A 27,117-nucleotide genomic window follows, 5' to 3' on the forward strand; every position below is an offset into this window, starting at 1 on the left:
TTTGCTGTTCTTCTCTAAATTAGGTCGGGAATTCTTTCTGTCTTTGCCTTGACATATCTCTCCACCATCGTCATGATTATTTTCCCATTCATTGTTTTACGGCTGATCATGTACCCTGAGGAGCCTTCAATGGCTACTTCGTCATCGCTTTCGTTACCTTTGTGACCTTCATGCCCTACTATCCATAATAACATCACTTTATTCTGACTTGCTATCTGGCTTAATGAATGCCTTATGACAATCCAGAACTAACTTGGACGATATTTTTCTGGATTGCAAGCTTTTGTTGCCTCCTAACTGACCGTGTAGATCGCAATTGTCTTAGTTAGTACGAACCTTTTTCAATTCTATTTCTCTTGTACAATGTTCTATTGCCTTGATGTCAGCTGGAAACACTGTTACTTAACTGTTACTTAACAATACTTGACAGCAATAAGATTTCAACTGCCTTTGTATCTCTTTAGAGTTTGTCATGTTTCTTGCTATGCCCACCAATTATCTTTCAGCAGTAGGACTTCTAGTGCTGCAATTTGCTCTGTGTTCATGGCTCCAGTAACTCACAGACTTGCTAGCCTTTGCACGCTACTCAGCTGCCTTATCACCTCCATCCGCATGGTTCTTGCCCAACAAACAATTGCTTCATTCGCTATTATTGGTCTTACTACTGTTCATTTCAAAGTGTCATTTTTGGATTTAGCAATCACACATCCTTCTGCACCTTCTTAGTACAATTGTTGCCATAAGAGCGATTCTTTGAATGTGCATTTTACAACCAAGCCTTTGGTCGAATACTTGGCAGCTTCCATACCCTTTGACGATTTTTTTTGTTAAAATAAATATTAGCGGATTTTATTCACCACGTTAAAGTTTCAGGAATGTTAGAGTAAACGTTGACTGATGTTTTCGAACAGTTTTTTATATTATTATTATTAAAGATAATAATAATAAGTAATACTGATGGATAAATAACAAATATAGAAACAATAACAAACAGCGAATACGTATTAAAAGGTATCAAAACAAAGAAAATCCTTAATATTGTAATAGGCGAGGCGTAGCAATTTGTCTTTAAGAGTGAATTTAAATTTTGTTTGACTAGTTATCTCCTTCAGTTCGATATGCAATTTATTATAAAATTTTACAGTCAAAACAAAGGGACTATTTGCTGTAAGAGACAGTCGATGTGTAGGTATTTTTATGTTAAGATTCGGTCTCAAACTGTACTGAATATCTGATTTTCTTGAGGGCATATAAAGATTAGAGTTACTTTTTACATACGTGGCACAATTTAGTATGTACATACTAGGAGGTGTCAATAAAGAGTGTTGTGGAAATAGGTTCCGACATGAAAAATTCCATGGCTTAAGCAGTATAGTACGTAAAATGCGTTTCTGCATCCTAAAGACTTGCTCTGCACGTGGGGAACCTCCCCAACAAACCAAGGCGTAGTTGAGACACGAATAGACATACGAAAAATAGTACATTTTTAACAACATTCCTTCTTCAAACTTTTCAAAAATTGAACGGAGGGTGGCTTTTACTTGATGAAAATCCATTTATCAAAATAAATAAGAACTAAAAGTTCAGATTTTCAGATCTGAACTTTTAGTTCTTATTTATTTCGTCAAACTTTTCTTTAACCCATTGTCTAAACATAAAAAATAATGATTGACAATCCCAAAATAAAAATAGCTATAAATAGCTAATAAATGGGCTTTTTATTCATTTAGTTCTCAGTTTAAGGATAAAGGACCTTCCTTTTTATGATAGGCGGAGCAAGTTGTTTTGAAAATAAACAACGACCAAAAATATGTTCATTATTTATATTTTGAAGTATAAATAATATATTGTCTGCAAGATCAAAAAAGTTCATTAGGGAATTTTTTTAATTATTTTTTTTTACTCCGCTGTATAGAATATCAAATTTTTAACGTCAGGTAATGTTAGTCGTCGATATTGATCGGAGTGGAAGTTTTCGGTAGATTTCAGGCTTGGTATTTTCATGTTTTTCAATTTTGACGGTTACGTCATAATTCACCGAATGAAACTAACCAAAACTAACCAAAAACCAATGATCGTATGAAAGTGGTTCCGCTGGTGCGAAATCATACTCGTGTCTAAAAATTTGTATTTTTTATCGACATTTTCATCCGGAAAAGAAAAAAATTAAATTGTCTATTTAACTTATTCAATTAATTTTAATGCCTCTTACTCTTGGTAACCTAGGAAGATAATGCTAAAAATATACTCCAGTTCATTTTGATAAAACATTCCACGTTATACATTACTGATCTATTTCATTGTTGCAGATCTCGATGCGTCGTGCGAATCTATGGATGACAAATGCATGCCTGGTTACGCTTGCGAAAAAAGATGCGGACCAACTGGTACGAATTGGTTTATGCAAATCGTAAGGTTTTAGGATACGCATGCCCTATTAACCCTATTTGCATTCTTTTCTAATTTCAAAACATTATATTCGAATCAAAAATGGAAACTATAAATAATATTTTTCTACTCCCGTTTGCAAAATATCTAATTACTCACCGATCTAGAGTGCGGGAAGCGTCATTTTATCACGTCAGTTTCATTTCCCATGAATGATTTGGGAACAATCGCATGTTTTCGGAGATATTTCTCACGGTTTGAATTTTGACGTTTGTAGTCGTGTTGTTTTGCGAAAATGTACCAATGCCGTAGAAAAAGTATAGAATGTTCGGTAAACTTTTTAACTCGTTTATTAAAAACCCGCTCCGCTCGTGCCAAATAAACTCATGAGTCAAATGCCGTTTACCGCACTTGTTGCATAATATACTATATAAGACTTTTATATTTTCGAAACTTCACTGATATAACTTTTAATCACGGTTAACAAATCTTATGAATGAATAAACCTTGCCAGAGTTCATGTTTCTTGGATTCAAGACCAGATTCAAGGCTAAGTCCCAAATTGCTTCTGCGAAAAACGGAGGAGGGAAAGTAAATGGGGATGTTTTTTCGATCTGGAACAGGACCAATCATTTAAGTATAAACTAAAATGGGCCGTTCTCATTACAAGGAGATATTGTAAAATACAATGCTATCGTTTGCTGAAGAAGATATGCCATTGCCATTGCGATTTTGACAGGATTCCATTGTAGAAGAAGAGACGCCAACATAATAATGATGGGGAAGTACTCATACAAGTTAGTGAAAGAATGGTTTTGAAAGAAAAACATAATTGTGCTTGAATGGCCATCCCAATCGCCTTATCTGAATTTCATCTTTGGAATGTTTTGGGTAGAGGTATTCGAACACATTCCATTGTTAAAAATCAGCAAAAACTCTTTGGTATCTTTGAATCAGAGTTGTCACATATTCCAACAGAAAGTGTACAGAACTAGGTTGAGTTTGTGCCCATAATGACGGAAGACGGTCTTACATGCTGGTGGCTTTGCTATACAATATAAAAAAAATCATATATGCTTAAAATGGCTTTATTAATTCTGAAAGTCGTTTCGCTAGGTCTTTCCGACATATTTTTGTAATATTTTCATTACGGCCCTTTTATTTATTATATTTAAGGAATTTAAATTTGTAAATCTATCTACAGTTTTGCAATGTAGCATAAAGTAGAACAAAAATTCCGCAAATAAAAACATAATAAACATTTCCATACTTTTCTGATCACTATATGTACAGGGTATTTGCATATTCATGTACAACTAAGAACTTATTTTAAATATTAAATGGTGGCTTTTTAATTTATTAGAAGTTTCTAGATATCCTTCACATATAATATCTGTTGTTGGTGTATTTCGAATTTTATGTCATGACTTTTGCATGTCTGACTAAATATTGATTTCTTCTGTTGAAAGCCTTTATTATATAATTTAAATTAATTATAGAAGGGAAACAAACAACTTTAGTGATCTGCTATGGTATTTAAATAAATAAATACATGATAATCAAAAAATAACATTAAAATTTTAAATAATTCAATCTTTGAAAGGTTGGAGAATCGGTTTTTTTAATATCCGGAATCCGGAAAACTTATTTTTTTCAAGTTTTCCAAAGCAACTTTTTTCCCGGTACACCCTAATCTGAAGAAATAGGAATCAGAGATGGACTACAATGAATATTTTAATAAAACGTTTTTCTTTAAATTCATTTAAAAATCTTAAAATGCTCCTTACAGAGTGATTGATGATGAAAATATTATGGTTAAGTTCAATATGCCTCATCCAAAGATCGGTTGTGTTTAAAGTTTAAATTTTACTATGAAAGAAACCTCCTTAAGACTACTGTAATAGCATTACAAATCTTCTAGATTCCTTCTGAGTCTGCTGCTGATAAATCAAACTTACCGACCATCATCCAGTTAGTTTTTTCAGAGCTAAGCTGTAACTGTTTCAGTTGATTGATATGGTCATACTTGGAAGATTTGGTATAAGCTGAAGAAGTTAAATCTTTGCAGAAGTTAAGGAGGAAAATACAAGGAGCCCCGAATATTATTATAAATATTGGGACATAAATAATAGGACAATAGGTAGAAAGCGCAACAATTCCAACATTGAAATTGATTTTTTTAAATTAATATTTTCATTTTTTACGTATTTATAAAAAAATCAGAAAAATGCCTCGAAGGTCTTAAATTTAAATAAATAAATAAAAGACTCATGGTGGTTTTGTCTATATATATATCAGCGCAATCAAACAATAAAAGCGTATTCAACCAAGGCTAATTACGACTCGAATGGCAAATAGTTTTATCAAAAAAATAATAGTCATTGAAATGAGGTGGCTTTTACTTGATGAAAATCCATTTATCAAAATAAATCAAAACTAAAAGTTCAGATTTTCACGAAATTATACATTTTTACATGACAATTGTTTCGACAACACCGTATGTCTTTATTAAAATACATACAGCCACAAAAGGTAGAAAATTAAATTTATTGGAAGCCATGGAGATTAGATTAACAAAATGAGACATTCAAATGTATTGCTTAACGATCAATTAGATTTAAATACCTGTCCTTTATTGATCTTAAATTCTCACACCATTAATTAAGGTTTTATGGTCATTCTTCGGTATATATAGTAGCAGGTAGTTTGTAAATATTACATTTGATAAAGACACGATGTTGTTCAAACAATTGTCATGTAAAAATATATAATTTCCTGAAAATCTGAACTTTTAGTTCTTATTTATTTTAATAATAGTCATATTTAACCGCTACATCCATAGTGGCAAAAGACACTGCATTGCATTTTGCATTTGCTCCAAATTACGCTGGAAAGTGACACAATTCTCTAAACGCTGTTTTTTTTAAACCAAATTTACGTGTTCAGCATATAACAGAAATCAAGGTCTTTACCAATTTCATAATGTGTCAATCATGACTGCAGTATTGAGTCTAGAGGAACGCCTGAGGAAGCAATTGTATTCATTGGAGGTGTGACCATCAGAAGTACTGACTATGAGTATGAAGCTTGTAGATTAGAATTTTGTAATCCAACCGATCAAACGCCTTTGAAACATTAAGATATATTACTTTTTAGTATATATCTTTTATAAATTTTTATTTTTTTTGACTCTTATCCTCTCAAATGTTTCTTTTTGATATAAAAAAAATCCTCACCAAAGATGAGCCGTGTAGCTCAACTCTAAGAGGTCGCTATTTTTATTTTATTTTATTTTTAATTAACATGGGAAAAATTCTTTTTTCACTAAAATTATATTTATATATAAAGTTTGCGATTTTTTACACAAAATTAATTTATTGATTGATTGATTTATTGATCCACGGACCGAAAAACATGTTGGAAAAACATTCCGGGATATCATCCGTTCGCTTGTTGAACTCCGATTGGAATCCTTCTTTAATGCTCGCGCTCTGAAAACACTTCGAACACTCGGATCATCGGATGATATCTTGAAATATGTATATATATATATATATATATATATATATATATATATATATATATATATATATATATATATATATATATATATATATATATATATATATATATATATATCAAAATCAAGACTTTTTTCTTGGGTATATATTATGGTCCGTTACGTAAAACAAAAGATTCCATGGATTTTATAGAAAAAATTGAAAACAAAATAATACCGGACGATCACGTTTTAATATCCCTAGATGTGGTGTCGCTGTATACAAATGTACCCTTTGACCTTGTCAAGGAAGTATTAACAAAAAAGTGGGACATTATAAGGTTCAACAAATAGAAGGCTGCGCAATGAGAATGGCAATCTCAAGTGTAGTTGCCCAATTAGTTATGGAATTTTTAGAAGAAACAGTTATCAAAAATCTAAATTTTAATTTACGCTTTTATTTTCGTTATGCCGATGACTGTATTACTGCGGTCCCAAAAAACAAAATCAAATCATTACAAGACTCCAATAAATTTAACCATAAATTACAATTTAAAGTCGAAATAGAAGAACAAAACAAAATACATTTCTTAGATTTAACCTTGCACCGCAGTAAAAATAGTATAAAAACGAGTTGGTATACTAAAGAAAGCAAATCTACTAGGTACCTACAGTTTGAATCGAACCACTAAATGGCCCAAAAAAAACCTGTTGTAATAGGTCTGGCAGATAGGGCAATTATGCTGTCCGATCCTGAATTTAGAAAAGGAGCGTACTTAAACAAAACTGTTACCCGCAAAATCTAATAGACAAAATTTTTAAAATAATAATTCATAAATTTTACAATGGTCTTCAACATAACCCCAAATTTCAAAACAATAAAACAAAATATATACCGTTACCATACATTGCAGGCCTATCCGAAACCATCCAAGGTATTCTAAATTCATTTTATTACAATTAAAGGAGAAAACTTTTATTGTTTTGACAGGGGTTAAAAACCTTTCAATAATTGATTTATTTATTGTTTTTGATGCACAAACTGTCCCCAGGAAAAAATCCATTAATTAAAACGGTTTCATACCATATGATGCGGAACTTATGGATTACAATGTAGATTCGCACTGCCAACTGCCTGCTAACGACTTTTTTTGCTCTAATGACAATTACATTAATAAAATCTTGTATTATTCGTTTCTTCAAAACTGAAAGCGTATGAAATTATAGACCTGTATATATATTAAGTGCTTTACCAAAATTGCTGCAAACTTAATAGAAATCAAAAACGGTTGTGCTGAGTAATATAAAGCCGCTTTGTTTTCAGTTTCCTTGAGGGAGTTTTCTTGTGAAACGGACGATGATTGCATTGCGCAAGGAGGCAATGCTAGAACGAAATGCAAATTTTACTGCGTGGCAAAAAAAGAAGGTATATATTTAAAATAGTTTTGAAATAGTAGAAAAAATTGAAATATTATCTATAATATACAAGTGCATTTATGTCAATATAGATTGCATACTCTTGGCTTGCAGGTCGGGAAAAAACTTTTTGAGAAAATCCAAAACACCCTAACTTAGATCGTCAGGGAAACAAATAAAACTAACCAAACTTACCGAAATGTTTTCAAATGGGAATGAGGCTCAAATTCAATTATCTCGTTATTTAATCTCCCCACTAGTAGCTAATTACATATACAGGTAATCATTTTGTTGAGTGATTGACAAGCACTTATTCGGAATTTTTCTAAATGTATTGTTATTGAGGATTATTGAGGAATTTTGGGAACACTGAAATTAATATACTTTATAAGATTACAATTTAATTTTTTAATCTTTACATTACAATATACAAACAGAATATCTATCTAGGATGTCTATCACGTCTATCGTTCACTTTAAATATTTTCAAACGCATTTTATGTGAGACTATAAAGGGATATATATTATTCAGGTACAGATATTTCGAAAGGACATCTAAATGAATCTAATAATGGTTTATACACTAAGCTTTTTTGAATTTCTTATTAAGAGGTCAAGAGTAAGCTTTGCTAGTGTTATTAATGAACTGGCTGTTGATTTTCATTTTCTTCATAAAATATACTCCGCAAGTTCCAAGTTGCTTCCTTAGGTATACGCCAGATTTGAAGAAAATATATCTAAAGCTTTCCTATTAGCCTTAGCCAATAGACCTATGCACACTCTGAGAAAAAGCAATATTTACTAAATTTTGTAAAAGAATTTCATGTTCAACCTGAGCAATAGTGAATTTAGTCGTTTACCTAAATCATAATTTTTGCATATACCTCCCTATATCTTTAGCAGTTAACAAAAACTTAACTACTCTCCATATTTTTTGTTCAAAACATTTCTCCAATTATTGCAGCCATATTTCAATTCGTAGGAAGCTGAAATTTTTCCTAAAAGGAGCGAATTCCTGTGAAGTAATTTATTTGAATAAAATGATGAGTTATAAAGTAAAATTAAATAGATTTTGGACTTTCTCGTCCAAAGTATTGTTATTATTTGCGGTCCACAATTTTCTAAAGCAGTTGATTGATTTTTAAAAACTAAGCAGCAGTACAAAAAATACAAAATTTTGGGGATGCCTCCTTCACCTCAAAAATTGTCCCATGGCCAACAAACTGGGCGTACTTTTGGATTTAGTCGAAAAGTTCTTTGGAAATTGATAATATCTCTATTTAATTACCAGTTGAACAAAACTTTGTTTCTACTTTCCTCGTATATAAAAGCTTTAACATAATTTCCTTTTTTTTTAATAATTAAATTTTTCTCCATTATTTCACTTTAGAAAATAAAAATGCTTGATTTTCGGTATTTCCAAATTCTTCTAATTTCTTGTTCCATATAAAAGGTAAATATGCCTGTACCATTGCGCCACCAAAGAATCTTATATTAATTTACTTACTTTTTCCTATTGTTTTTAGAATCTTGTATGGCTTATCATTGTAACACAGAAGATTACGTGGAAACTTTTTGGACAGCTCAAAAATTCAAACCGGTCTGTGATAATGACGGAAATTATCAAGCAAAACAGTGCAAAGGAGGTTTAAGCGGCAAGTAAGTTGGGAATATGTGCTAATAAAGTACAGGCCCATTATGTAACATTATCATGAATTTTACATTTTATAGTTAGTTACTGGAAAAACAAATTCAATTATTTGACGTAAAACAACCATTTTATGAGCAATTAGCAATTTGAATACACAAAAAGCAAAATAAAATTATATTCGGTAATAATAATAAATAATAAGACAGCGTAATCGTACAATGTTGTACAAAGAAAGATACAGGTTAGTGGATGACATTTTTTAAGGTACTCAGCTGAAATCGATATTTTTTGTTTATTTATTTATTTATTTAGATACATTATTCTACAGGATGAACCCAACTACTGAACAGGGACATCAGTGACAAATTAAAAAAAAAAGCAAAAAGACAGCAAAACAAAACAAATATAATTATATGCCATTCCTTAGAAATCATGTTTTAATGGCACCTACAGAAGAAGAAAATATATCAAGCTGGAAACTTGCCGAGTTGCACAGATCGCACATTCTGTGGAAAGAAGGAAATTTTAAAATATTCGTACGCGGCGTAGAAAGGCAAAAAGTTTGATCTACTCTTGAGGTAACCCTGGACACAGCGTATAATATAACCGTATTATAATTTAGATCTAACACATACATCGTACAGAGTCTTCAAAGTTTCTAAATCTGTTAAGTCTCGAGAGTTCCGTGCTATAAAAAAGAAAGTTTAGTGTCAAAAGTGGATGCTGATTTACGATGTTATTGATTTGGTTATCATATCTGATAGCATTATTTTTAAGTGAATACGTCATGACATTACATTTGACGGGATCTAACGACAAGTTATTAAGGACGCACCAGTTTTCAATACGCTCTACATTCATAGACAGGTTTTGGCAATCTTGAATACTATCAATTTTGCAGAACAACTTTAGATGGTCAGCGTATAACAAGCAATTAACATCAACACTTTCGACAATGTCATTAATAAAAATATTAAATAGAAGGGGAATAAATTGCTGCCTTGGGGAACACCGGCATATTCTACAGACTTAAGTCCATCAAATATAACCAACTAAGTATCCCATGATCAAGTTTGTCAAACGCCTTCGAAAAATCTGTATAGACAACATAAGTTTCAGATAGCAAGTCTAGACTTTCAGCTATAGCTTAGGAGATATTTGCCAGATTAGTGATGGTAGACCGCCCTTTCATTAAACCATATTGCTTTGATGTTATACTGTTTTTTAAATGATTGTATAATTTATTGCGCAGGAGTGTTTCAAAAACCTTAGAAAAGTCGCAAAGTAATGAAATGGAACGAAAATTACTGATATCCAAATGGTCACCTTTTTTGTAAATGGGTCTAACTCTGCATAACTTCCAGGTATCAGGCACAGTGCAAGATTTATGGCACGTATTCAGTAGAACTGTAAGTGGAAGAGCCAGGACACTCGCACAGTCCTTTAAAACAAAAGCCGCAATGCAATCAGCTCCCGACGTCATCTTATTATTTGTTTGCTTACGAGCCGCTAGCATTTCACATTCTTGAAAAGATGTAAAATGAAGAACTTGCATATTATCGCTATTACTAAATGTAAAATTTGAAGAGAGTAAGATTTAGCTAAAAAATCAGCATTAAAAATGTCATTAGGACTATCTAATAATTTATCATTGTAGAACATCTTGTCTGAAATGTTAGTGGAGTATTTTTTAAACGCTACTGCTATAACAATTTTGTGGCAATTTTGTATGGTATTTGGCTTAGAATAATATTGGGAAAAACTTTTTCAAATAACTTGTTTCGATATCCCTAACGCGAAGCAAAATATCGAACATTGACCCTGTTTGTGGATTCGCGTTACAAATAATTTCAGTTGAGTGGTACTAATGTGCAAAAATTCAAATCTATGTTTATTTAGTTAGCCTAAATTTTTATTTTATCACCTTAAATGCATGCACATGCACAATGTATAAGGGTTTAGGATACAAAGACAATCATCTGTCATAGAATGTTAAAGAAAAGCCGCCACTGAAGCAATTTAAAATCTCTTGTACACCTAGGGTTGAAATAAAATAGAACAGATTTGAAGAAAAGAAACTCTTCTTCTTCTTTCGGTGCCGTATCAGGCCCCCCTAACGTTGGCAATCACATTCGCGAGTTGATCGGCACTGCATATTCCGGTCCAATCTCGGATGTTCTTTAGCCATGACATTTGTTTCCTTCCAACACCTCTGCCACCTTCGATTTTGCGTTTCATCATGAGTTGAAGGATTTTGTAGCGGCCCCCTCTAAGAACATGCCCTAGGTACGATATTTTTCGTATTTTGATTGTGTTAAATAACTCATGGACGGCACTTGTTCTATTTAAAACTGCTTCGTTGGTTTCGAATGCTTCGAGGCGATTGATAGCATTGGCCTTGAGAGTCCAAGTCTCAGCACCGTATAACAACACAGACCATGTGATCATTCTTGGGCGCAATTTGAGGTTTAAGTTATCATCGCAGAAGAATGGTTTCATTTAAAAAAAGTTGGGCGAGCTGTTTCCATTCTGCATTTGATTTCTTTATTTGGATAAAGCATCCAAGATATCTGTAAAGGGTAACTCTATCAATGTTTTGCTGGTCTATATGTAGGGATGCATCGGCGTGTGGCTGTTGACTGAATACCAAACATTTTGTTTTAGCGACATTCATTTTTAGATCCATGTTCCGTCCTGTCGTGTTTACATAATCCAACAGTTCTTGAAGGCCTTGGATACTATCGCATAAGATGACCGTGTTGTCGAACATACCGAATAGTATATATCAGTTCGCCGTTGATCTTCACTCCATGGTCTTTATCTTGTAGAGACTCTTTGAAAATCACATCTGAGTAAAGGTTGAATAATAGCGGGGAGAGAATGCATCCCTGCGTGACACCTCATTGAATGCAACATTCGCGGGTTAACCTTCCATCGAATCGTACCACTGCTTTTTGGTTCCAATACAAGTTCTGTATGATACGTAGATATTTACCATCGATACCTGAGGTCCTTAATATAGTAAAAAGCTTATCGTGTTGAACCTATCAATTGCTTTTTCGTAGTCGATGAAAGCCACATAGATGTTGTTTTTTCGGAAGGGCTATACAAACAGACTTCAACCATTCCTCGGGTATTTTACCAGTATCATAAAAATTGTTGAAAAACTTAGTTAAGGCACTGATCTGATCTTCGTGGATCATCTGCAAGAGCTCTGTTGGAATGTTGTCTGGTCCCGTTGCCTTCTTGGGTTTGGCTGTTTTTATAGCATGTAGAACTTCCGATTTTAAGATTTCTGGTCCTTCAACTTGATTTACATTATCTTGTACATTTGGCTTGTCGTCTTCAAACATTTCGGCTACGTATTTACTCCATATTTCAAGAATTTCTTGTTTAACAATAATAGTTTTCCCTGTATTATCCACTATAGTATTAGCAGCCTTTTTGTTATATATGCCAGCAACTTCCCTAACTTCCTTGTACATGTTGAACATATCATGTTCTTTTTTTTAATTCTTCTATTTCAGAACCTCTATCCATCATCCACTTCTCCTTAGCCGCTCGTATTTTTTGTTTTATTTCCCTTTGTTTCCTTTTGTGTTCTACTGCTTTGTTATTGTATTGTCTTCTTTGTTCCATAAGGTCCAATATTTCTTCAGCCATCCATTTCTGTTTCTTGTGACTATTTGTTACTCTATGTGCTCCTAATATCTTGGTCATATGTTCACGGAATAATTCCCATGTAGCTCTAGATTGCTGCAATTATTTGAGTAATTTTGTATTTTTTTGTTGTTAGGTTTGTTACCACCCTTCAATTATTATGTTATCGTTCAATCCTACTTTTGGTAATTATTGTAAACTTCATTCTATGGAATACTTTTTGCTGTCGGTTAATAAACGAAATCCCACAGACATGGAAGTGGAAAATATTGTTCATTTTGTATATTAGCGAAGATTTGAATTTAACTTATTTATTTAGTTATTTCATTTAGTTATTTTGTTAACAAGCTTAATTCTTTCCCAAGGTGACCTTCACAATGAGTAACTTTATAGATATAGACTTTCTGCATTCTGAGTACAAATCTGGGAGCAAATGGAGACGTAAGGTTGGTTTTGAGACTATGTGAACTAGTTTAAGGTAGGCTAGGCCCAAATACTTTAGACTTTATAGTTTAAGTGTATTGTTCCACTTTTTTTCACAAAACGAGGTCTATTGTCTACTGTTTTATCAGTGACGACTGTTCGATCCCAATAAAAGAGAGCTGCGTCGTTTCCAAGGACATGACATGGTAAAAAATTGAAGTACATTTCTGGATGCTTCACTAGATTGTCTGGATGCTTTTTGCTACCTGGTTATGTTTGCCGAGGTATTCTGTCTCTGCAGTAGTCTCACATGCTCCGGTTGTCTTCGATCTTTGCAACTGAATAGTTTTATCTTCTATACTTACTTTTTACAAAACTTCTGGATTCCTAATGCGTCGGTTTTTGCTGAGTCGAAATTGCTGACGTTTCGCCAATCATCCTGTTGGCTTCTTCAAAGTTTGAATGAAACTGGCTCGTATTTTACTCTGTAACTGCTTATATATTAATTATAATTATTATAATTATTATTATCATATTATTATAATTTCAACTCAGCAAAAACCGACTCAGTAGGAATCCAGAGGTTTTTTAAAAAGTATTACAGTAGCCTGTGGAAGTTTCTTTGAAAAATTATCTTCTATACGTGTTTGTTATATTAAAATATTAGAATATTTCTTGTGTCATTTCGAGTGCAGTTTGGATAAAGCCCTAGGTTTCTGCCTGTAAGTATCCTTTAGGTTAGTTTAGTTCCTTGTCAACGTTATTATCGTCCCTCTCGGTTGATATTTCTGTCTGCGTTAACGACCTTTGCAATTCCTTAGTGTGAGTGTTATTCAAACTACTGCCTTATGTTCATTTTAGTATACCAAACGACTAAGGCAATATGGGTAGTAGCCATTAGTCACACTAATGAAGTTCTGTCCATATAACTTTGTATTTAGGACGTTGTTCGGTCTGAATCTATATTTGTTTATGCGTGTGTTATAATCATGGCGATTATTTTCTTTATTATTGTTCTGAGAGCTGTATTTTTGTACTGTCGAATTTGAACACTACGTTATGAATTAAACCAATTAGTGGCAAGTGTGGATTTGCTTTCGGACACATTGTCTTTGGAAGTTTGGGATGATTTGTATTTTGTGATGGAACGCTTAATATCTCTAATGTGGAAATTATTAGTGAGAAGATCAGATGTAAGGTGTTTTAGTTCTCGGTTCACTGGCTCGGGTTGAAATAGTTTTAACTGATAACTAATAATTTTTGGGCCCAACGCAAAACACATTGAGATATCGGTCTGTGTGCATAGTTTTTATGTAAACAGAACGGTCCAATTTTAGGCTGATTTTCTAAGAATGAGAGTTTATTATATTATTCAGGGATCAAATGACTAAGAAAATCTCAAAGGGACCCTTTACCACGAGGTCAAATAACAAAAGGGTCATCAAAGTAGCGTTACCATAATTTTGATTTACCGCTTGTCCAAACATCTCTTGATATCTTTGATCCATCAAAGACAATATTCAGTTCGATATATCAGGAGTTTACAGCATCCCATATATATGCTAAAAGAATATGAAATATCTTTATTTGATCAGACTAAATTCTTGCAAGTAATTGATTCTTTTACCAGAGAAAACTTTGAGGATCCATCCAAATCTCTAAACAACCAATCGTAATCTCGTAACCTTTCAACAATATGGGATTCAATCATTCGGAACAATGTTGATGCTCCCCCCATTAGCCCACCCTTCTCAAACAGTATAGAAAAACCTCAGAAAGTTGGATTTATCAATAACAGACGCACACTTACAATGCTGTCAATGTATACTATATATAAAGGAGACCATACTTAGCTTGGGTACCCTAAAGTAGAGTACAATATTTTAAATACAGTATACATGCGTTCAAAAAAAAATGGAGAAACACAAACATCAAGTATATGACAATGACATCTATTTTTGCAAACTCGCGTTTGAGGTAGTAGTATTCTGGAATATTAGACATGCTATCTCCATATCTGCCAAGTTATTGCCAAATTATGAATTTTACCGTTATATGATTCTAGCCTGCCAAATGTATATTGGGGCTCTCATTGTGAGGCCGTGAAAAGTGTAGTACAAAGTTATCCAGAAACCAGAAACAGAAGAGATAATTTCAGATCCTTCCATATTCCTTCCCATCGTGCAAACTATGACTTCAATAGATTACATTTTTAGTTTGCTTTATTCTAGCTTATTTACTAATTAAAAGTTTGCTATGTATTAATTAAACCATATTATAATCTTGGTAATTTTCAAACTATTAATGGAGTTATCCCGTAATTACCAAGGGATTGAATTATGAAAGTTAGAGGATGCAATGAAAGTAACAACTATCATTTTTATCTCTATAACTTCAGGGTTTCGGTCATGATTGTAGGTTTCATCAGCAAAACTGAAACCTATGGAACAACACTCTAATACAAAACGAACCACCTACTAATATTGTTTCATACAAAAAACAGTAATATGAAAACTAATATGGTTTAAAAGAGTACAACCAAGGAAAAGTTATTTAATACGCTGACTGTGGGCAATAAGATTATTTAAAAAAAAGTGATACCTACAGAATATGCAGTTTAAGGTCTAAATGATGAAAAACTACTTAATGTATCGCGTCATCGGCATTGTTCGGAACAAATCTAACATCTAGATACTTAATAAGTAAAAGTTTGCAAGACTTGGATATGTTAACCAATAGATCAAAAACCTGCATTCGGCTAATAGAAATGAATTTCACTTATTGGCATATTGTTAAATTTATTTTTATTGCATAAATATCCTATTTCTTACAACTTATGATAGCACATCTCAAGGAATTTTCTTCTAAACAGATTCCACTATACTCCCAGTATGGAAACTTCAACATAGCAGACTCTATGTCCTGTATCATTAACATGTTTATTCAAAGTAGGTCAGTTTGGTTGATACCTGCAATCACTTTTGGAATCAGTAACTATTTTGGATAGTTTTGGTTAGTTTATGTATATGAGACCACACTGGCAAGGCAAGCTGTAGACCAGGTTAGTTTTTTTTAAAATGGGGTCTTTGATTTTAATAAAACGAATTAAATTTTTTGAGGCAATTTGATATACACATATTGAAATCTTTGGAGAACCTAATTATTGAGTGGTTAAAATTTTTCGACACTGTAATTTGACATAATTAAGTGAAGGAATAGAACTGAATTGTAAGGAACTTTAGTGCGGTCTACAGTGGTATTATCGTTACAAAGTAAAACTTTATCTAGTAACGATTTAAGGTCATTCAATATTAATAAGAGTTTTGTTGTTATGTGAGGTAGTAAAAAGCAGCTTGTCTTCGAGAACTAAGACACAAGTTCTACAGCTTGATCAGAAAAATGGAATACTGAAAGCAATATTTTGATTAATATTTGATCAGAAGCTTTACTAAAGCCGAAAAGAAATAAAATTGTTATTTTATTTTGGTTCATTGCACCCACAATGTCATCTGGTATTGTTGACAATGCCGCGGAATGCTGAACAAGGGTGACTAAATTTGTTGCCCTATTTTTCCGAGAATTTTGGGTAGAATGGGCAAAATGCTTTTTGGAGTTTATTAAAAAAGTATGGGTTACTTACTGTTGGGAGAGCTATGGTTTTTGATCTTTTCCAAATGATTGGAAAGACAGAGTTTTGAAACAAAAATTAACTAAATGTGTTAAACAAAAATTAACTAAATATATTTTCGTAATTGGAGTGTTTTATCAGGAAAACCCTATTTCTGAACCAGATAGAGAAAAATCGACTAACATGTCAAGGGCTCGATTTTCGAGAAATATTTAATGTTTAAAACCGCATGGCGATAGGCGTAGAACAATTTCATAAATGAATACATTTTTATTATTTTATATGGCAATCATAGTTGGCTATGGTCTTAAGAAATGCCCATGTCGAGCCATTTTCATCCATATATATTTGTTGGCATATGTCATAAAAAAAGGCGGAAATATAAGAATTTTTTTGTTTATCTATTAGTAGGCCGTGCATAATATGTTTAGCAAAACGTCACATAGAAACCTTTAAAATAATTTAATATACACTGGAACTTAAGAGAAAGATAAGTCTAATTTAAAATATATTTTAATATTTTTGATTCTTTAGGAAACAAAATTATATGTATTTTAATAAACAGAACATAATAAATATTAAAATACAAAATAAACCGAATACTTCGATACACTTTAAGTACTGAATGGCAACTTATCACTAACTATAGGATTTATGGAAGGAAACGTTTCTCGAGTGGCTTCCTCTAATTTTGCTTGGGTTTAGAAAATTCAATCTTTAAATATAAGATCTTTTAATCTCCCCATAAAAAAATCTAGAGGGGTTAAATTACACAATCTCGCAGGCCAGAGAATGGGGCCTCAGGTTTCAACCCAACACTGTCCAAACTCTTCATTTCAAAGTTCTCTTACAATCCTTGCGGTGTGAGCAAGGCAACCTTGTTGACAATAAATAGTACTTCCAAAAATTTATGGCAAATCCTCCAAAAATGGAACAACACATGTTATATTTATACAACCATCCGTAGATTTTCATTAAAAAAATAAAGTGGGACAAGTTTACCTCGGAAAATTAATACCCATATATTGAATCCAAAGCGACCTTGCCGATTTTGGATGAGGATTTTCTGTGCTTCAGCGATAAGTATTGTATCTGTTAAACATTCTCTTCTCATCAGTCCAAACAATAGGCAATGGAAAGTTAATGTTTTCATCGCATTTTCCGATAAACCAGCAAAATTGTATTCTTCTACCGGCGTCCCCCGTATTTGGTGGACTTTTCTGGTGCGATATGGCTTGAATTTATGTTTTTTTAAAATAGTTAAAACTTTACTTCTTGTTCAGAATTTAAAGAATTTGTCTCAATGGAATTTAAAACTTTCTCAACCCGACTAACAGATATTTTATTAAAACCGAAATTGTAAACATCATAAGTTACTAACTCGTCAGTTTTAGGTTGAAAATTCTTAATCTCTACTTCTCTCTCGCTAATATTCAAAAATCTTACTGGAATTTTTTCCCCTATCGGTTTAACTATCGTTCTACCCGTTATAATGGAGGAGTCAATTTCATTGGATGCGTGAAATGGATTACCAAAATCGGTGGAGTGTGAACGTCTGGTGTGTTATTTTGGGTTGTTGAATTATTGGACCATTTTTCTTTATTGGAAAAGTTAATGGCCAAATCTATTTCAATTTTTTAAAAAATTATTTGCCTTTTTTATATGTATATAATATATATAATTTATATATAACTTTTTAGGTCTCTCGTTTATTAAAAACTCGTTCACTGCCATACTATAGCAAAACCTTATTATTACACATCTTGGAGGGATTATTGTGTAATAGTCATGATTACTCTCCAATATTTGCGTATTATTGCGAAAATGGACACCCTGAGTACTACTTTTAAATGATGCCACTACAGAAAATTCATGTTTAATACATTCAGTGTTAATGTAAAAATTAATTTTTTGTGACTCCCGTGTAGCCATAGAAAAAGAAATTTCCTTAATTTTTATCTATTTAGATTTATCAACATGCAAATGTTCATTAAAAATAGAACTACTACTACCGCCTGTATCGCATAACAATAATATTTCATTCACTTCATATTTCACTCGTACTTAATTTAAAGTATTTATATTAAAGCCAAGAACATTTCATCCGCTGACATTCGCGTTTCGCCCACTATTATTAGTGTTGTAATAAGTACTACCGATGATTTGTGTTATTTCGGAATACTAACCCATTTCCTGTATTTCCACGACCGCGAAAATGATTGTTTTGGTAACGCTTACACTTGTATATTTTACTCGTTAAAGATTGGAAGATCTTGACACTTCTTCGCGCAATGCTCCACTTATTGCGTCTTTTACTTTGTCATAATTGCGCTCTTTTATAATTGTTCGCAAATCATTAGCTGTGAGACCGTTACAAAAAGCATTAATGACAAGATTGCTTTGGAAAAATTGTCGCTGAGTGGCGCGCAGCAGCTTTTTATTTTAAAAAGAAAGAGCTTAGCGGTTTCTTGTGGTAAAGTGACGCAATGTTTTTCTATCGTGCTCCTGCGGACCATTATGGAACTTTCGCTAAATCGAGGTAATTTTATTGTGCATGCACCCTGTATAAAGTGTCTTTCAAGCCTCGCCGAACTTCAAAGTTTCAGCAAACGTTGTTAAATATTAAAATTTGTACACATAACAGCGCTGTTGAATGATATTTTTTCAAACATCTCTGTATAATTGACGAAACCTGAAACTCTCTCTCGATACAATTTACGATACCGTTCAAATCAAATTAACTGATTTTTAGCAGTCTTTCATTCAATGTTCTTGATATATTTGCCTATAAACGACACACCCTGTATATAATTTAAACAATGTTCGAAATAAAGGTTATAGCCCTGGATCTCCCACGTTTCCTGGTATTGAGTTGTTTTCTAAAACCATGCAGTACGTGGTAATAGTAAATGACGTCATCGCGTCTAGATTGGTGGCGAGAATCAGCGATTTTCATATGGATTTTTTCAAATATCTCGAACAGCGTATGTGATAGACGAAAACCGTAAATACAAAAATTGTTACTCTTGATGTATAACACTGTGTGAATTGATTGGCCATATTTTATACGAATTTTGATTTGCGGTTAATAATTTATTTCCAAAAAGTACAATTTTCATGGTCTTTTAGATTTTTATGTATATTTGGAAAACCCTGTATATAATCGAAAAAATGCCTAAAATAAAAGTCATAATTCCGGATTTCCCACATTTTCTGGCTCTAAAATTTTGCCGATCGGTTGAATAGTTTTTGAGAAAATCATGTTTTTCTGGAAACCAAAAAAAATTTGGTGACAATTCACTACGCTCAATTTCAACTTTTTAGATGTGCATATGAACTTTTACTTTATTGTTGTCGATGACTACATTTTTGAGACATTTATTATTATTTAGAATATAGCACAGAATATTTCGAACTCCCTGCACAGTATGTGAAAACCTTAAATACAAAAGTTTTAGCTGTCCATACGGGCTGTGTAGAAATGTGAAAGAAACTGACAACGGAATCATAGCCTTCTAGTTATTGATCAATTATCAATATAAAGGGAGCTCAATTTTCAGTTTTTTTGCAAATTACCGAAGCACCCTGTACATTTAAAAAAAATCATCAAGAATAAAGGTTTTTGGTCCGGATCTTGCGCGTCGTTTGGTTAAAGAATTTTTTTGATCGCATATACCATCATCGAGAAATGATTTTTTCTCGATACCCTACAAATGCGGTTTTTAAAATTTTAAAAATACTTCCCGACCCCCCAGCCCCCTCACTCCCAATAGGCTTCGTCACGGTGCTACATTCTATATGTGTGTCAAATTTCAAGTAGATGGCTTCAAATTTCGGACACTTATCGTGTTTCATAGTCTCATTTTCTATTGGTTTGCGTAGCTCGTGCATGGCTGAAAAGAAGCCTAATTTGAAGGCCGTGTTGCAAACCGTTCAAAAGATACGGAGAACAGAGGACAGAGACCGGAGAACGGACACACAAAATTTTTTTTTGTGAAGTTCGTTGCCAAGCGCCTTTACTTTCGAAAAATTCGATTTCATCGATTTTTCAGTATAGCTGTGGAATGTTCGTCATCTGTCTGAGAAATTGTTAAATTAAGCATTAATTGTTCGATAGTTTTTACCAAGTTTTTACCAAGTTGCGTCGCTAAGGAGGATGCAGATTGTTTGGTTAATAAATGATTTTTAATATCTCGTAACAGTAGTATGTGAACTATCTAGGCGAAGTTTTGAACTTTGTGTGAGCTTGATATTAAGGACATATTTTATCGACATCAACATTGTCGTTATACAATTCAATACTGTCAATCAGTTGTTTGACGGCGTCTTAACTACCATATAAGTTGGTTAACAACGGAGCAACAAGTCAAATTTTTCACCCAGCTTCTGAGATTTCACCTAGTACGTTTAACCTATCCTTAACTTTAATTTGTTCTCGCCTTTTTAACAATATTTACTTACAAGATTTTAAAAATTAAAACGTTTGTTTGTCATGACTTTTCACTATATCGATATTTTCTTTTCCGCAAACTCCTCTTATAACTATCCTTAAGATTGTTAAATCTGTTCTCTAGTAATTCTAATTCTCCTAAAAATTTATTTACCCCCTCTATATCTTGTCTACGCTATAGCCATTCCTTTTTTCTCTAAATGATTTAGCGATACCTAGCAACTTAGAAAATTCTACACTCATCTGGCATATAAGGTCTTAAACTAATAATACAATAATATATGTATTTCTTGCTGTTTACGTACATATCTTCCAGTCGAGGCGTGTAGCCCTGGTTTTCCTTTTCCAATGTAATAAAAACAAATTCCAACAATCAGGAAATGATAGCAACAAGAGCTATCTAATAATTACATTTTTGCCTTCAGTCGATACACCACCACTGTTTCCGGATTGTCCTATTATAAGTTCCTCCTTCCACTGTGTGTTGCCCATGTTTCAAAAATTTAAGTTCAATGCGTAAACTAGCAGAATCGGCATGAAAAATTGTCGTTCCTTGGTCATTCGGACGCTATGAATATAGGAAGACACTCAAGAGTTTCTACACATTTATCTATAAAAAACGTGCACACCCATCTTCTAATCGATCGAGGCTAATAAGCTACTTACAAAATATTACTTGCTAAGCATTATTTTCAAATACTAATTAATATATACAAGTCCGCATGGTTACAGCGGAATAGCTTATTACACAATAAATTAGAACCTAAAATAAAATATACGTTCATGCAAAAGATGCCACCATAGTTTACCGGAACTGTATTTACAGATGCTTCTGCTACAGCGCCAAAGGAAAACGAATTTTTGGGCAAGCACTCCGGGCAGACGCGGACGATATGACTTGCGGTGAGTTTATCAAAATTGACGTGCCAAAAATTAATCATTTTCCAAAAGCTTGCAGCAGAAGAAAAGCCGAACTGGAAGAACAAGGACATTTTTACGTAAGTTTGCATTGCGACTCGATGGGCAACTACGAGCAACTACAGTGCGATGCCGTGAGCGAACAATGTTGGTGCGTAGAGCCAAAGACAGGAGACTTGACATCCGCAGTTGTACCGATGAAAGCAATGATCAAACTGCCTTGTTGTAAGCAAGCCCCTTATTTCGTTTTTTATCGATCAAGTTAACATGATTACAAACATTTAGTTATTAACAAAGAATGAGCCATACAAAATTTTCCTACATTGCTTCATTTTGGGGACATAGAGGGAATCTAAAAATCATACATTTTGAGACCCCATCCGATACCTCAGTTATCTTGGTACTGATTGGAAAGCACAAAACTTTTTCTCAATAGCTTTTTGTGTAGCTTTCCCACGGGCTCATCTGTAGAGGTTACGGGACACTACTTTATTTGTTTTTCTTACTATCATTCAGCTTGTTTCCAGATTTTTAAAAATATGTAGTTGTATATCATAGAAAAATCTGCTCGAACTGATTTGCGCATGTATTTGCAGCACAGTTGTGCAGTTCTGTGTATTTAAAATTGATCCAATAGGTCCGATAGGATCTAAGAGACCATAGAACAGGTCAGTGTGTGCCAATCCAATCTTCTATATAACAACTTGTTAGAAATTTATCTTAAAGGAGCCAAGAATATTGCCAATATGTCTAGTTGTACCTCATGATAACGACTTGCAGTGATATAGTCCAGCACACGATAAATAGTCATGACTTGCCTGGGCTATCATAAACGCAAGGCCCTTTACCTTCATTAAAATCAAGAAAAACCCGATTTTGCTACTATCAGCACAAAGACATTAAAAATTATTGGAAGTTTGGGTCAAAAAAATCTCTTCTTCCAAATATCTCAACAACAAAAAAGAGGTATCGCAAAAGTTCCTTACTGAATTAAGTAAAAAAAAATCGACATCAAAAGAAATTTTAACATATAGGCATCGTTTAGTTTAGCATTGCCAGAATGTTGACTGTTCTTAAAGTATTATACGACGTAAAGAAATAAACATATTAGATAGTCTTCAATGTGATATGAATTTTAAAGCATTTACAAAATTTGCTAACAAAAACATTTAAAAAAAATTCATCAATGACATGATAAGAGATATGAGCTTATGGACAGATATTATATGATGAAGAGTATTTCAAAAAAATGAAAATTGTAAATGACGCAGCTGAGCGTGGAGTAGCATCGGTCTCTGAACATAATCAGTGTTTGACGAAAAACGAAGAAAAAATTCAACACTTGCTGCAAGTTGTCAAAGAACACCGAGGGTTATTTCCTGAGTGTCATCAAATTCGATTTGTAGAACAAAATCTAAACAATGTAAATTTTTCTATTAATACTGTATTAAGGTATAGAATTTCTTGAATAAAGAACTTTGTTTTCTGAAATAGATAATAAATAATCTCAAAATTTAATAATTCAATGAATAAATTGAAAAAATATTTATTAAAAACTATGTATAAGTAACAATTGGAATTCTAATGCAAATATCTTCAAAATGGTTCAAGTAATCGATAAACTACAAGAGGCCTTTTTTGTAGAACATTAAATTTTCTATAAGAATAATTAAAAACAGTTCACAATAACTATATTTCAGTCAATAACAACATTCAGAACAAATCTCTTCAACTTTTGATCTCGAATATCTTTGAAATGGTTCGATTTGTCAAAAAAATATTGTTGACCTTTCAAGTTCCTATAAAAATTATTTAATAAAATGTACTTTCTAGAGGTAACTAGTTTTTGTGTGTCAGATAAAAAAAAACGTTTCTTTTTTACCCACCCTAATGTGACTAATATGCTGAAATTTGCGAATGTCATAGATAAGGCGCTGACAAGAATTTCGTAGCTTTTGTTTTCTGTACCTATCATGGGCTGTTCAGCAGGGACCATAGACAATATCGCAATATGACATTTGAGATAAGACTAATCATTAGCAAAGTACCTATTTAAGGGGTGTACAGAAATCATGTCTATGTTGAAGAAATAATTTTAAGTTAATGTACTTTTTTTTTAGACAGTTGGAGTAAATCTCAGCGCTGAATTAAAGTGTGTTGGTTCACCATCTATATTTAACACATTATTGTAGGTATGCCAAAATTTTGTTATGTCATGTTTTTCCAAAAATTAAGGTAATGATTTTTATTAAATACTGCGCGTTTATAAAGGTCGTAGTTTAACTCAGAAATAGCCTGGTTGGCTTCATCGATCAGAAATCAGTATTATCTGCATAAAAGTGATGCAGACACGATAAAAAGACTTTTGAGAATTGTAATAAATAAATCGAGAATGACAGAAGTCGCAAAATAGAACCCTGAGGGACTCCAGAGGATATTTCTAGAGAACGTGATATTCTGCCACCAAAAACCACCGCCTGCTCACGGTTGATAAGATAATTTTTAATGGGGTTTCGTGCAGAGTTCCAAATCGATAAAAGCAACGGATGATTAATTGTATTAAACGCTTTAAAATAATCTAACAATGCCAACATACACGCCGTTGTCCGAGAACTTAAACATATCAACAGTAATATTGAGAAGCGCCGTGCAACATCTGAATCTTGATTGCTGTCTCAATTATTTTCTCTAAGATCTTTAAAAACATGGGTAGAATACCTATAGGCCGAAGGTTCTAAGCTGTAGCAGCATTAAGGATCCTAAATAGTAGCAGAATTCGAGCTTTCTTCCATTCACTAGGAAATTCCTAGTTTTCTAGACAGAAGTTTAATGGTTTGGATATGTGCATTCCGGTAGCTTTGGTTTCAGTATATTGATAATTTCAAGTATTTGAATTTCTTTTACATGTTGAAATTATAAGCGATTATTCATAATATTCGGTATTACAATATTTTCATAGAACTCTCGAGTTTCACTATCTCCTACGAACTTTGGAATAGAGGTAACCAAGAAATCATTACTGAGTTGAGGTAGAGTGTCACTACACAGGACCATAGTATTATAATTTGCTTCCTTCAAGCTTTAAGAATCTATCAACAAATTAATTTAAAAAACATGCTGGAGGCTCCTGTCGGCCAATGATTTCTACAGCCTGGAATTTGAAATGTATTCAATAGCGTTAAAATTAAAAAAAAAATGCTTGTAATACTCGGTAATGTGTAATTTTTTTTAATATACAGATAAGTTTTAATTTGTTTTGCTTTTTGAATAAATTATCTATCTACCTAATTATCTATCATACTCGTAGTTTTAGATTTAATTCCCTTAGAGTAGATCGCATTTCTTTAGGGTCATTTCGTAGACGAGGTTGTAACAAAATCCGGAATATAGCTCTTGGATTACCACCTTATCACTGATATTTGAATCTTATAGAAATGATATGGGCAGAATTAAAAAACAATGTTAGAATGGGTGTCAACGTAAAATCATTCATTAAATCTTTTGATGATAGTGATTGCACAGATTCAAACTATTCTGATGACTAATTTATATTCGGATATTTTGTTTTTAATTTCCTTACTACTACCCTGTATCGGTTTGGTTAATTGGCCCAAAAAGCTGCCATTAATGAAATTGCTACAGTCATTACCATTTATCGTGTGTTGAACTATACGTCCTTCAAAATTATAAAATTTTATTCACGTTCCTAATATGAAACAAGCGGCATTAAAAGAAAATTATTCTCTTATTGCCTTTGCTCGCAAATGTACACAACATCATTAGCATGTAAGCTTTCAGTTACGATTTAATACACTCACTCTAAGTTTCTGCAAGTCTCAGACGTTGCATGAACACTAGCATAAACACAAATTTCGTTAATCTGTTTACTTTTTTATTCTAAACTTTAGCTTTGAGGTTTATTGAATGTATTAAAGCACAATTATTGCCTATCTATAAAACACCATTCATAAAACACCAAGTAATAATAAGACTAAAAACTTAAAAAGTAATTTACCAATATACCGCGTGTACCAGTAAGGGCAACGAGGTACGGTATTGGGGAAACTTGTTTTCCTAAAAACAAGAAGAAAAGATTCGGAAACTGTTTTTGAGGGTCTGAAATGTCAATCAGAGGGCGAAATTGCCTCCTTGAATGATAAAACCCGTCTTCTGCAAAATTATCTTATATTAATGACACTTAGAGTGGACACTATTTTAAAGCTGAGTGGCGAGGATTTCTCCAACATTTCCGGAAATAAATATCGATAAAAAGAGCTTTTCCTTGGAAATAAAACGAGATATGTACCCCACATCTCCTTTGACCGAAGATATTAATTCCTAATCATCGAGATTATCAAACAACCACTTTTTTTGCTGCCAAATGTTGTTTTAATAGTCTGCCTTTTTTTGAAGGGGTCAAATCATTATTTGATGCTCGTCGACCATTTTAAATGGTCATATTACTTATTGTGATTGCGTTTATTCTATTAAAAATGTCTTAATTTACTGCCGAAGCATGCGACATGTTGGTTGTGTTTTCCCAGTGTCATCAAAATGCCTGTGTGAGTGAGTATACGCAGCAAATTGTCCCAAGAGAAGACATTTTACTTTAGTTTTAGTCATTTAAGCAAATGTTTGCTCGAAATAAGACAAAGGGGGAAGACGGGTTTGGCAAGAAAAAAGTCATCAATGTTAATGCTTATGTCCATATTAATCCCCATTTAAGCTTAAGAATAATAAGTTTGGAGTAAAAATGGAAGAGTCGATTTACATAATATGCATTATTGGTAAAGTAAATTATCAAAATCGGTGGAGTGTGTACGTCTGGTGTGGTATTTTGGGAGATCGAATCTTATTCTTCAATGGTAAAGTTGATTGCCAAATTTATTAGAACTTTTTAAGAAACCTCGTTCCATCACAAACGATATATGTCACTGCGATGGATTTTTTAAAACCAGACTTATCTAGATTTATTATTAAAACGCGATTATGCCCTCAGGTAGCCATTTTAGCAAGTGTTTTCTCTTGGCCGATGTACCAAATTTATTTTTTCATTTTTGGGGCTCTGGGTATATTGGAAACCA

General features: G+C 32.9%; 1 protein-coding gene across 1 annotated transcript in view; it reads left to right on the forward strand.

Annotated features, from left to right (window-relative positions):
• The window catches only part of LOC132701013 (uncharacterized), a 41,245-nt gene that overhangs the window by 4,189 nt on the left and 9,939 nt on the right, over positions 1-27,117 (forward strand). The window contains exons 2-6 of the mRNA XM_060668630.1: positions 2,310-2,387; positions 7,212-7,313; positions 8,830-8,962; positions 21,942-22,018; positions 22,067-22,258. Of these exons, the coding sequence (XP_060524613.1) occupies positions 2,310-2,387; positions 7,212-7,313; positions 8,830-8,962; positions 21,942-22,018; positions 22,067-22,258 (582 nt within the window). The remainder of the gene's footprint in view (positions 1-2,309; positions 2,388-7,211; positions 7,314-8,829; positions 8,963-21,941; positions 22,019-22,066; positions 22,259-27,117) is intronic.

Source organism: Cylas formicarius, unplaced genomic scaffold (assembly GCF_029955315.1).
Source record: "Cylas formicarius isolate icCylForm1 unplaced genomic scaffold, icCylForm1.1 PGA_scaffold_4__25_contigs__length_36172078, whole genome shotgun sequence".
NCBI lineage: Eukaryota > Metazoa > Arthropoda > Insecta > Coleoptera > Brentidae > Cylas > Cylas formicarius.